This window comes from Salvia miltiorrhiza, chromosome 8 (assembly GCF_028751815.1).
Source record: "Salvia miltiorrhiza cultivar Shanhuang (shh) chromosome 8, IMPLAD_Smil_shh, whole genome shotgun sequence".
In the NCBI taxonomy this organism is placed as follows: domain Eukaryota; kingdom Viridiplantae; phylum Streptophyta; class Magnoliopsida; order Lamiales; family Lamiaceae; genus Salvia; species Salvia miltiorrhiza.
In genome coordinates, this window is record NC_080394.1 from 25,728,673 (window position 1) to 25,742,410 (window position 13,738).

Here is a 13,738-nt window from a genome sequence, read left to right on the forward strand (position 1 = left end):
ATATATATATAAATATAACTAAGTTTTAAAGGTTAAGAAATATCACAGCAGATCACCTAAATGCATCACTAACTCTAAATTTAGGCTAAAACAATTGAAAATGAGATAAAAAATGCATCCAGCAGATCCCCTAAATTGGATGGGGCCCACAAAAAATTTTACACCTACCTAAATTCAATCTTAAATTTACACCCACCCTAAATTTATTTTAAGCTTATAATTAATAGGGCCCACACATAATTATTATTTTTATGTAGAAATAGGAGATCTGGTGTATGCATTTATAAAATCGGGATCCTAAAATTAAATAGAGAAGCTTTAGGGAGGAATATAGGAGCATAATTTTGGGATTTCTGATGGGAGTGCTCTAAGAGTTAATGGATTATATCTATATATAAAAATCCGCATAATATGAATATGATTCTTAGAAATTAAGCAATACAAATATATACATAGTTACCTAACTTACCTTAACTAACATAAATTAAACTAAAAGAAAGTACTAAAATAAAATATTAATCTATGTAGGAAAAAGAAAAATATATATATAATGTAATACATATCCAGATGGATGAAACGTGGAGGAATATTAAGCTGTGATCACGAAGCCTACGAAGGTTAGGCATGATTCATCAAGCCTATAAAGAAATAAAGTAATATTACTAACTGCATCTATCTTCTCGTATTCAAAAAACTTCATCTATCTTCTCAAGAAAAAAAAAACTTATACTCCTATAAAGTAGATCTATTTCCAAACTTATTAAGTTATGATTTTTCCCTCAAAATTATTTTATTATTTATGAAAATAATATTTTTAAATATTTTTATTTGTTTTTTAGTTATCAACTCCAGATCATGCATATAATTTTTTTATTACTTCTCTGTCTCTCATGTTTATGTATATCTTTTTTCTTTGATGTATCTCTCAAATTTATACATACCTTATTTTTTTATACTATTTTACACATATTTTTTATAATTTTATCTTTGTAACTTACATTATTTATTCATAATCTATTTAACAATACCCTTATATGAGACCATTTCTCCATTATCAATGCTATAAACAATTTAAAAAAAAATCATGTTGAAAGCACCTATGCATATTTATGGGGGACTGAGGGAGTAATTTTACAGCTAGCCCGACCCGGCTCATTTGACAGCTCTACTATTTATATTACAATATATTTAACAATACTCTTAATGTGAGACCATTTATCCATATCAATATTCTAAACAATTGTTCGTTAAAATTCGTGCTGGAAGCACCTATGCATATTTATGGGGGACTGAGGGAGTAATTTGATACCCAACTTATTTACTATTATCTAAAAGATATCATAAACTGTATATACTTCATACAAAGATCCTTAGGTTTAGATAGGGATGTCAATCCTGCCTGAAATTTGTGGGCTGACCCGATTTAGTCCGCCAATCTAGGATTAAAAAATTTTAACCTGATAAAATTACAGTCCGAATAGCTCATAACTGAATAGCTCGACACCTCATAGGGATGGCCCAAAAATAACCTATAGGGTTGACTTGAAAATAATGTGTCCGTCTGATTATATGAAAATTTTCTCATTATTTGTTTTTTAACTTCATTATTTTGCTTCTGAAAATTAGTATGCCGGGATACTTTTTCAAAAGTTTGTAAAATATATTTTAATTTAATATTAGTGGCGGCGTGCCTTCCCTATGGCGGCTAAGAGGCATATTTTATTTCTGATTCCTTGTTTGATATGTGGTGTCTTTAGACGGAAAGGAATATTCGTAAGCACAGGGCTATTCTTTTTCGTGCTTCTCATGTGATTTGGCAGGTTACTCATCATTTTCGTCTACTTGTTGCGGCGGGGACACTCACCGACACTAATTGACGAGGATTCGCTCCCTCGGTTGACTTCATGCCATCAGTTCCCCCTATGAAGAGGACTATTCGCTCCACTATGGTGTGCTAGCTCCCCCGGAGTCCCCATGGATAAAGCTGAATATGGATGGATCTTACGACTCACAGACGCAGTGTGGTGTCGGTGGAAGTGTGGTTTGTGATACACTGGAGCCCTCCTTACTATTTTTTGTACCCCATGTGCTGCAACTTCCAATTTTGAGGCTAAGTTATCTGCTCTGCTCGAGAGTCTTAGGTTGGCCTCATATCTAGGTTGAGATGGATGCTGCGACGATTGTTTTGCTCATGTCTGCTGGGCATCACGGTTTTGCTAGTATCTGACATATTGTTGCTTGGATTCGACGGCTTATCCAGCATCAACGGATCCATTTCACTCACATCCACTGTGAGTGAAATCGACCTGCTCACTTTATGGCGAAGAGAGGGCATCAGGCCCAGGCATTGACTACTTTCGACTGTTTTTAGCTCCACGTTATTTTTTTGCTCTGGTTAGGATGTACCAGTTTAGTTATCCTAACTCTAGATTCAGATTTCATGATGATAGTTAGATTGTTTGATTTGCTTCCTTTTTTATGATGTTTCCTTTTGTCTTCTGGATTTAGTCACTTTTGGGCTACATCTATGTATATCTTTAGTTCGTTTGATTTTGTTTTTCCTTGTTGCTTCAGCTGGGCGTTCAGCGTCGTGTATGAAATACTGACTGATGTTTTATTTACAGGTTGGGGGTCTGCCTAACCCCTCACCCTTCGCGTGTTTGTTTATCTTTTAAAAAAAAGTTATACTAATCATTTCACTTTTTTGTATTTTTAATTCAATAGTTAACATAAAATATTTAGAAGTAAAAATTAATAAATGATAATTATTTAGAAAAAAGATTGCATCTTTATATATTTAAGAGTTGCATATTAGTTATTATGTAAGTTGATGTTGAAATGTCACTTATTTATGCGTGTATTTATTTTAATAAATATAATATTGTCAAGAGAAATATTAGTTAATTTTTTTAAAATAAATTATCGAGCCCGACTAGCCTAAAACCCAAATGTTGAAGGTTAGAGTTGAAAATTTTTAATTCGAAATTTTTTCAATCTGATTAGTCTTCACCCGAATTACCCGATAACCTAATAAGACTAGCGCGAAACCCGATTGACATCCCAAGATTTAGATAGTATAGAGTACTGATGCTATTGTTTGAGAATTTTCCATGATTTTAAAGTAAGACGAGTACCGATGCTAATTAATTCATTTTCTAGATTTATATTGTAAGTTGTTGCACATAAAACTCCCTCATTTTTTATTTAGAAGTAGGGAAATAAAAAAAGTCCAAATGCCTCTAGAGCTGTGTTGGGAAATGAAAGAGTTTAGTACCCCCAAATTATCATAAGTAACAATGTATTATTTGTAAGAATAATGTTACAAAAATATTGAATAACATTCAAGTTAACATACAACGGAAAGTAAATACACAGAGTATACTTTTCATGTTTTATATAAATATACCATGTGAATGACTCATGACCAAATTCACTATGTTAACCAACATTATAAGGTACTCCCTCCGTTCCACTTCAAATGACCAAATTTCTATTTTGGATTGTCCCACTTCAAATGACTCAACTCAAATTTAGAAATAAAATTGGGCATTTTACACTATTTTTTGGGTTGTCCCACCACCACTTTACACCTTTATCACACATTTCTTAATCTCAGTGCCCATTTTTTTTTGGGTCATTTGAAGTGGGAAGAAGAGAGTATAATACAAGGTATTTTGGTGATTAACCTTTACAGATTAGTTACCTGAGATTAGAACACATACTTAAAACTACACCTATCAATGTCGATTCAACACATAATATTAACAATAGATTAATTTAAGATTAAACGAACAAACAAACAACCTACTACGCTCTAATGACCTTGATATTCGCTTATTGCCCTTGACCTTAATTTCAAGTTGTTTAGTATTGGAATAAATTAATGGATCAAATTTTGTGTGGGCTCCAAATTACTTATTTGAACTTAAAAGTTTTTAGGTCTTCAAATAAATTTTTGAGCTAGAATTTATTCATTGAAGATATTACGTTGTTCAAAGGACAATTCCTATCGCAGGGCGTCGTCTGAAGTGAGTTATTTAATCAATTTATTTTCTTCGTGCATTCTATCTGTATTTCTTCTCTGTTCATCATTCTTTATTATCTCAACCTCTTTACTCTATCAATTGCTTCCCCCAAATGTTCCCAACGCACATTAAAATATCAATCCATTCATCTAAAAAATAGAAAAGATACAAAATACTAACAAAATTTCAAACTTACATTGAACTATTTTTGTTAAAATGTTCTATTGTTTATGATGACAGAAAATGGATAACACCAAAAAGCTGTTACAATGACATGAACATAACTCGACAAGCATACATTACAAACCCTCATAATTGCGTCTTTCATCACATAAGCATTCGCAACGCAAAGCCTCAAATTATACATTCGTCACCACACAATATATCTAGATCGGATACCTACTAAATAGAAAGGGGGGGGGGGGGGGGGGGGGGAATTGCTTTCAAAATGTCACAGCTTGATCAATTCACCAGACATTTACAATACATGCACCAGTTAATGAGCGTTCAATTTCTTTTTAAGTAAAAATATATAGCAGACATTATTAACAAGTAGGATCTTGAATAGTAGCAACTCACATTCTACGAACCTCAGCCGTAGCAACGAATTGGATCATTGCAGCCTTTCTCGGATGACTGCCTGAAACCAAATCGGCCGCCCTTTGCAAGGTACTGCTGGTGATACTCTTCAGCTCTGTAAAACTTCTTGGCAGGCAATATCTCAGTAACAATTGTCCTGTTCAGAAGCTTTTGCTGCCTGTCCCTCGATTCCAACGCGGCTTTCTCTTGTTCGGGTGTGTAGAAGTATATCCCAGATCTGTATTGAGTTCCTACGTCGTTCCCCTGAGTTTTGGCACCATAATGTAAGAAATGGAACTTTTAAAACAAGTATTAGGGGTAATTGAGCTTAGATACACAAACTTTCACCCAAATCTAAATTTGCACATGAACTACAAATTCTACCTCCAAATATACGAACTTTCAATTGTTCCAACTTTTCACAAGGTTGTCAATTGCACACAAATTAATGCCCAGGTGGAAGCCTGAAATGGCTAAAAAGGCCGATGTACTAGGATGAAGAGCTTAAACAAGAAAACAATTTACAGTGTGTTCCGGTTGAGGAATTCAAGAATGGATTTGTAAAGCTGATTTGGAATCCATAGTTAAATCCGCGCATCTTTTTTGGCAGAAAAATACTAATAATTACATCCATGGATTCAAATGAGTTTTAGTTCATTTTGGATAATGCACTCAAACACTACCGAGCAACAAACACATTACAAACACTGCACATACTCTGCTAATAGAATAAGACACACTGCACGGATTATAAACATCATAAAGACATACAAATACAATTACAATTACACAAAAACCAACACGTTAGACACACTACAATGCTACATACACTTGCCATGCTCACTACACGCGTTAGGCATACTGCAAACCCTATGCACATAAAGACATACACCATGCACTACACACATTAAAGATTGTCAAACTGAATAAGCATGTCATGCTCGTATTGACACAATAATGATATAACACAATAAGTTTGTTCAGGAAGACGACAAGAATATGTAGACACAAAATATTTTGTACTAACACAACACAACACAACAACAACAATAACACAATGAAAAAGAAAGATATACTACTATACAAAAATTAAAATAATATATGATATGAAGGTTAGCACAAGATAAAGTATGATAATACACAATAAGTCCATTACAACGTTTTAGAAGCTATGTTCATAAATTGTTTATGCAAATCCACCCTGAATCCAAACAAGGGAATTCAAATCTAAAGGACTTCAAAACCATGCTTTGAAATCCTGAGTTCAAATTCCTGAATCCAAACACACCCAGACATCAAACATTAGGGGTCTCATGGCTGGCCACATTGGGAGAAGTTAGCGCAAAGTGGGGTAAAATGACAATGTGATTTGACTACTTGGGTGAAAGAGCGACACTTCACAGCAAGTCTGCCTAGGTTCGCCGAGAGCTCTCGGCTGCCAGAATATGTATGCCAGCTCTCTGATGTTGATTCTAGGTGGTGATTGGTATGGGTGTCTAGGGTAATTGGAGATGTAAAGTTTTCCGAGGTGACCACAACCGTGCAACAGGGGCATTTGATAGAAGTGCGACAAGAGCATTAATTCATCCGTTCTCAAATGTGTATGCAAGACTGTGGAAGAAAGGTGGTGCTGGCGTTCCTTAAGCGATTGAGAGGATTCTATCTTTTACAGACTTATTATTAGTTTTAATAAGTTATCAGCTGTGTTTTATTTATGTAGGCCTTTGCATGGGCTGGACATAGTAAGTATTTAATATGGTTTTTCAGATTATGAAATGATATTTAATCGCCTAGAGTTGACAGCATATTTGCTGTGGCAAGAGTCTTCTTGTGGCCTCATTTGAGAAGTTTCTTTCTTTCTAGTTATATAGTTTTTGTGTTTTATAGACTTCACTCCAACAGATTCCAGCACCATGCTTCAACATCGGATGGGGAAGGAATTTCCGACGGTTGTGCTTCTGCGATGGGGTCTTCCGACAAGACAACAGGTGGATCACCATATTCCGTTCCAATCTGGGGTGCCACCGGTTTTTGTTCGACCATATTGCTACAGCCACACAGCAAAATATGAACTGGAGCGGTTAGTATAAGTGATAATGGAGCCTAGCTGAAGTCCCGTGTTTTTAGTAAGAAAAAAGATGGTAGCTGGTGGTTTAGTTGATTATCAGGAGCTAAATAAACACACAATACCAGACAAATATCCAATCCAAATGATACACAAAATGTTGGATGAATTCCACGGATGGTTTAGCAATCTCGACTTGCCTTTGGGATACCACGAAATCCAGATTGCCCACGATGATGTGCCTTAGATGGTTGCCAAAACTCTACCATGCTCCGGCAACTTTTCAGTCTTCCTATCATGAAGAACTTGCTTCGACCACACTTACAAAAGTTCGTTCTGGTTTTTGTTGAGGACATCTTAGTTTGTAGTGTGCTCTGAAGGAACATTTGCAGCACCTACTAATGATAATGGATTTGTTGCCAGAACAATCTTTGGTTGTAAAACCCAAGAAGTGTGCTTGAGGTCAAACTAATGTGGAGTATTTGGGGCATGCAGTAACGGTGTTAGCTGTTCTGCATTGGCCAATCCCTACATTTATCAAGGGCTTCATGGCTCACAAGTTATTACCACCGGTCTACCAAGTGTATGTTCAGCTAGCTCATCACTCACAGAGCCATTTTAAAAAATAAACTGAGCAGATTTGATGGAGTTTAGGGTCAAATTGTCTTTGAAGAATGACAGTTTGGTGCTCCCTACTCCAGTATTTCCATGCTCGTTTGTGGTTGAGTGTGATGCTTCCAGACAGGGTATCAGGGTCTAGCCATCTAGGTGACTTACACTCTTACTAATGCAGGAGGGGCGCCATATCGCCTACTTAATTGGGATTTGGCAAAAACATCCTACATAGTGGAGCCATTGCTCAGTGCGGCATCGATAATAACAGTATTTAGTTGGTCTCCTCCACAGTTCAAACAGCAGAGCCTTTGCTTTGCTGACATTTTAGTGGACCTAATATCATAATATAAATGGCTTATTGATATTTTAGTATATTAATATAAATTGAATTAATATAATGATTAAATTATTGTCGAATAGGCATAATAATATAATAATGTTACTTTCTAAATTCTAATATGGAGCCATAAAAATTGACACTCACTATTTTTTCACATGGTTGTAGCAAAATAGGCAATGGTGAGAACCAAGGTCTGAGGTAGATTTGAGTATAGATTTGCTAAATTCCAAAAGTTCAAGCAAGAGATTGTAAAATTTATACTCCTTCCGTCCCACTAAGCATGGCACAAAATCCATTTTGGGTTGTCCTATCCTATGTGGATCAGTTTCTTCACTCATCAAGGAGCTTTCAAGCAGATCTTGATTAGGACGTCAATTGTGTAAGTCAAATTCATATTTTGAGGCATCACTCGTGGTTAAAGAGTTAAGTAGTTTACAACCACACTAGTTAAGATACAATTTATAAGTCGAGGAAAATAAGTGCTCTGTTTGACAATAGTAGTTACCTTTATTGATAACAAGTAAACAAATGGCAATTACAATAATCACATTGATCATTTAGTCAGCCAAACAGGAATGGATCAGCGAAAAATTGGTTTTCGATCACATAACCATACATAAACAGGAATGGAAATGGCTTCACTCAATGATAATCTTCTAACTAAGCGCATGCTACCACCGAAACTCAAAGTTCATTTGGAGAAAAAGGAACTTATTTTTATCTCATGGTTAAACATACAATTTATGAATGAGCTATACATTTCTGATGTTTCTTTATAATCATCTGTGATTTAAACTGAGAAAAGCAATTTATATAGGTCAAACATAACCATAAAGCTTATTTTTTAGGTACAATGCCATATAAGGATCAACATGCAAGGAACCAAAACGTTTCCGAAGGCTGATTCATGTAATTGTTACTATAGATAGGATAATCGGCCGGATACGATCGAGACATATCAACCAACTGGGAGAACGTAACAGTATCATCTATCTGAGAATGAATACATTGTGATCCATTATGGCCCGATTTTGCAGACATTTCATGGCAGTTCTGATACTACAAATAGAATATAGATGGAAGTGGCAACAGGAGTATGTTCAAGGTGGGAAAATGTGCAGAAAAAGTGTTTATGTCTTCAACCCCAATCTATGACTTATTCAGAAATAAACCATCTACTATGAGTGGAGAGAGTTTTGAAGTGTTATAGTATTATAAAATTTAGGAGATGAAGCTGATAGTCAACAACAAAAGATAATTCCTATCTCAAGTATGCAGCTATTATGAACAAGAATTTGGTGGAAGTTTAGGATCAAACTTCATGCTTAGAAGCAGATGAACTCTGATGATATGAATTAGTACAACAAAATATTCAATTCAACAACATACGGAGCATCATAGATCTTTCACCAGGTCCCAATCCAAAGATTTTAAACAAGATTACACACACACATGCACCCCCCCCCCCCAAACATACAATCCATACACCAAACAAATCATATGAAAGTACACACTGCATTCTTCGCAGAAAACACACAAGAAGACCCAATAACCCTTTACGCTGAATCTCTAAGATCAAATGATACCCCCAAACCCCCACCTACACATGCACACCTCTCTCTCTTTTGTTGAGTGATGGAGCCTGAAAGTACTATGCACAAGTGGCCCCGGACCCGGTAGAAGGCCCAGTTTATTGTAAGGGTGTTTTATTTAGTTTCGGCAGAAACCGTATCAGAGTTAGATTAGGATTGAATTTGTATCCAAAATATTATAGTGAAAAGTTCATGGCTTGGCAGCGCCCCAGACGTGAATGGAACAGGGTAAACAATTTGCGTGTTTATCTTTTGCTTCCTAGATATGTTTTGTGCTTAATTCGTAACATCTCTTTCACAAACACACACACAACTCAAACAGGATCATCAAGTTAGTCGAAGGACAAAACAAAAGACATAAAAAAAGAAAAGGGGATAGCCAGTCAATCAACTCATCTAGAATGAACTTAAACTTAATCCCACATAAATAAAACAAAAAAATTACCAATTTAAGCACACACAAAAAGGAGAAGAAACGAAAACCCACCTGGCGATTGGGAGTGGTAGGATCATGCCTGGCCCAGAAAACATCAAGCAGCGCGTCGTAGGTGCACTCTTTGGGGTCGTACTGAACCCGGACAACCTCGGAATGATTGGTCTTGCCCGAACATATATCCTCGTACGTGGGATTATGCAAATAGCCCTGCGAGTAACCGACCTCGGTCTTGGTGACACCTGGCACCCTCTGATAGGCCAGCTCGGGGCCCCAGAAGCAGCCCAATCCGAATTGGGCGAACTGGTGGCCGGGAGCGGGTATGTTGTCGTCGGGGCCCTGAGCTATGGCGGCGGAGGAGGAGTCGAGGGGGGAGTCGGCGGCGGAGCGGACGCCGAAGCCTAGCTTGTTGAGCCAGCTCATAGTGAGGGGAGAGGGTTTGAGAGCGGGGAATTTGAGGGGGGGATTCAAGGGTTTGAGTTTGGGGATGGAGAAAGGGGGTTTGAAGAGGGAGGAGAGTTGGGGTGTGGCTATGGACATGGTGGTTGTAGCTGTCGTTTTGAGAAGACAGAGATGACGTATTGGGGTTTGGTTTCTACGCGTCGATATTCAAACAAATTCTTATTTAGCGCGAGCACAAATATCATAAAATCTTATTTTCTTTTTCTACTTTTGTTTTTTATCTTTTTTTTATTTATTCTATGTGTGCTTTTTGAAATATATTTGGGTTTAATTATTAAACTGCAGCCGAAATTTAATTTTATGCTTATTTTTTAATTCGAATTTATGAAGTTAAGATTTTAGTTTGAAATTAATTTAAAATTGATTTAATTAAGTGGTAATTTATAATTATGGTTAAATGCATATAATATCATGAACTTTAGTCGAATTCCAAATTTAGCACGGATTTAAAAAGTTCCAATTTATATGGGTAACTTTATTTCGTGTTCAATTTTAGCACCGATTTATTTTCTGGCAGAACCATGTGGCAATGACGTGTCTTCCGGCGGACACGTCATAATTTTGTTCTCGAGCGGTAGAGAGAGAGACGAAAGTGTCTGGCGGCGAATGGCCGCCGTTGTCTGGCGGCGGCACTTGTCTCGTCTCCTCCAGAGAGGCAGCAGATCTAAGAAAACCCATAGATCTAAAAAAACCCAATAATCGAAAAAGAAGAAGAAAAGTTGGTGGGTGGGGGCTACCAGTGGATTTTTCTGGAGAGGGAAGGTGGACGCAGCGCGGTGGAGGAGATGAGGGCGGAAGCGTTCGTCCTCCGGCGTTTCTGTGTGGCGGTGTCTCTCCAGTTGAGACGACGACAATGGCGTTGAGGGTGGCTGGAGTGGTGGCGGCTGGATGAACGAGAGAAGTTGCTCGTCTCGTCTTGAATTGGGGGTAGGGTTTGCAGAGGCAGTGAGTTTGGGGAGTTAGGGCTCCGATTGGCTGCAGCCCCTTTGCCATTCGGAATTGGAGCCAGAGATGGAAGAATTTTCAGTGAGGAAGAAGGGAGGTCGAAGGGCAGAGGCACAGTTTGAGGTTGTGTCGTCGCCGGAGGTCACGAAAGGGGGAGTTGGCGACGCGAGCTGTGCGTCGTGCTTGGTATGGGTGCGCGAGTTTTAGTTTCAGAGAGAGGGCAAGAGTTGACCGGCAACGTTACAATCGCCGGAATCGAATGAAAAAAATGCAAGCGGCGGCGGATGAGGAGGGGCGGTGGGAAGAGGAAGGGGTGTTGGAGGAGGATAGGCGCTCGTAGAGGCAGAAGGGGCAGCCGGAAACTTGTGCCGGCAAGCCACGTCAATGACACGTAGGATCGAAGCGTGAGCCGGCAAGCCACGTCAAAAAAATGGTGCTAAAATTGAACACGGATCAAAGTTAGCCATATTAATTTAAATTGTTTAAATCCGTGCTAAATTTGGAATTCGGCTTAAGTTCATGATATTACATGCATTTAACCCTTATAATTATAATAAAATTAAAGATTTATTTTTAAATTATATTTGTTCTTTTTCTTGTTTTGTTTTATTTTTCTTTCTAAAATTGTGAAATTCGACTAATTATAAAATATTTAATATGCATATAAAATTAAAGATCATGATAAGAGTTTTAATTTGATACTTCCTCGGTCCACCAAGAGTGTAATACTTTTGGAGGATACGGGTTTTAAGAAAATACTAGTTGGTAAATGTAAGTTAAAGTAGGAATGAGAAGTTATGGTTGAATTAAATTAGGAGCAATGAAGAAATGAGTGGTTGTGATTAAAAGAAGAATGTGAGGCCATATCCCAAAAAGAAAAGTGTTACACTATTTATAGACGCTCAATCGGGTAATTTCGTAATTGTGTCAAACTTTTGGTGGACGAAGTAAGTATATTTTATCAAAATATTTGATTTAAAATGTAAAAGTTACATTTTTTAAAAGATTAAAATTTAAAAAGATTCTCTTTTCTCTCTCATCCTTTTTTGAATAAATCTATTTTCGTATCTTTTTATTTTTATTTTGTAATTTTTTTTGCCTTTTCATGATATCAATTTTTTTTATTGTGAATTCTTCTTTATTTTTTTATTTTTCAATATTCGGTTAAAACTATTATTTTTATTATATTTATAAATATGATAATTGATTTGGTATCAATTTCATATAAATATAGAAATATAAAAATGTTTCTCGTGCATTGCACGGGGTGCAAATGCTAATTTTAAATATAATTTCTATTTATTTTTAGGGGCATTTGCAAAACTACCCCACTCTAAAAAAATGTCTAAAAAACTACCTCCAACCGTCCATTATCACAACCCACTATCACCGTTTCCACCCTCCGACAGCTTGAAATAACCACGCATTCTAACCTGTCTTTCTCTCTCATTTCATTTCATTTGTCATTCCGCTTTACTATTCCGTTACTGACTTGAACGTCATAGGCTCTACGGTTGACACCCCCTCCCGGTGCTCAACCTAGGGCTCTTACGTGTTTTTGTGTTGACAGGTTGCTAGTGCCAAATCTATTCAAACGTGCAAACGTCATCCTCAATTCAGTCAATTGTAGATTTTAGCCTCTACAATGCATCGCATATTCATTCTCTTTTTTTAACATTTATTTTGTATTTAAAAAACTTTAAAGTGTTGAGTTGTCGTCAGCGGAAGGATAATGATTGTAATTTAATTCTATGATTTGTACAAAGGTTTTTTTTGTCCGATTATGCCCCTCAAGCAATTAGTATTAGGGCATCCATAGTGGGGGCACGGACGCCAACGCACACCCAGCGTCCAAAAACTTCGTGTCAAAATTTCGACCAACTCTAGACTGACATGTCTCATTAAAAGCAAGTTTGACAAGAAAAGAAAAGAAAAAACTTCATTTCCACAACATGATCATGATGGCTTTGGCCAAGCGTCCAAGAGGGGGCCGATTACATGTATTCCCCATTGAGCGATAAACAAATATTACAGGAAATGATGGGGCAACCCAAATCTACCTCGCCAAAAGGAGTTGACCAACCAGCTCACTCATGAGAGCTTTGGTCATAGTACCAACATGTTCATGAGAGCTTTGGTCAAACATCCAAGAGGGATCGACTACATGCACTTTCCATTGAGCGATAAATAAATAAACAGTAATTAAACTGCGCACAAAGACAATCATGATAATATTATCTTATTAGTATATAGTAGATTATATAACATTCGACTTTATGAGCATTATGGTTGCTTTTTTGACTGGAATTGGCGGAGTTTGGGTTGCTCGGGGGTGTGGCGACAGATCCTTCTGTTGGATTTTCTTTGGCTTGAGTTCTTTGGTTTGATTCGGTTCTTCTTTAGTTTGGGCCTCGACGTTTACAGATGGTGGGTGGAGTTGTGGTCTTTGGCGAGTTTTTGGCTGGATTTGGTTTGTGCTAAGAGGTGGCTGGAGCCTCTTTTGAATTTTGATGAGTTTTTTCTCTTGGGCTTTTCGTCATACAGTTGGGGGATGTGGGTTGCTGCGGTTTTTCTTAAGAGTTGTTGGGTTTGGGGGGCTGCTCTCAGGCTCTTTTTCAGCTCTTGGGTGAGCTCAAGGCTGGGGTCGGAGAGTTTGGCCTATTTCGGTTGCTCCGCCGGCGG

At 37.2% G+C, this 13,738-nt stretch overlaps 1 protein-coding gene across 1 annotated transcript; it reads right to left on the reverse strand.

The window, feature by feature from the left end:
* Positions 1-4,201: 4,201 nt before the first annotated feature.
* On the reverse strand, positions 4,202-10,296 carry LOC130997272 (peptide methionine sulfoxide reductase A1-like). Its single transcript, XM_057922538.1, has 2 exons — positions 9,704-10,296; positions 4,202-4,868 (listed from the first exon to the last, which is right to left on the reverse strand). The coding sequence occupies exons 1-2, from the start codon at positions 10,187-10,189 to the stop codon at positions 4,617-4,619; spliced, it is 738 nt and encodes a 245-aa protein (XP_057778521.1). The 5' UTR covers positions 10,190-10,296; the 3' UTR covers positions 4,202-4,616.
* Positions 10,297-13,738: the final 3,442 nt, after the last annotated feature.

What these genes read in the sequence shown, in the direction of transcription:
- LOC130997272 (XM_057922538.1), bottom strand. Translation starts at nt 10,189, where the DNA reads ATGTCCATAGCCACACCCCAACTCTCCTCCCTCTTCAAACCCCCTTTC. An exon ending in CTACCACTCCCAATCGCCAG is followed by an intron (nt 4,869 to 9,703) that starts GTGGGTTTTCGT and finishes GCCAAAACTCAG; the next exon opens with GGGAACGACGTAGGAACTCA.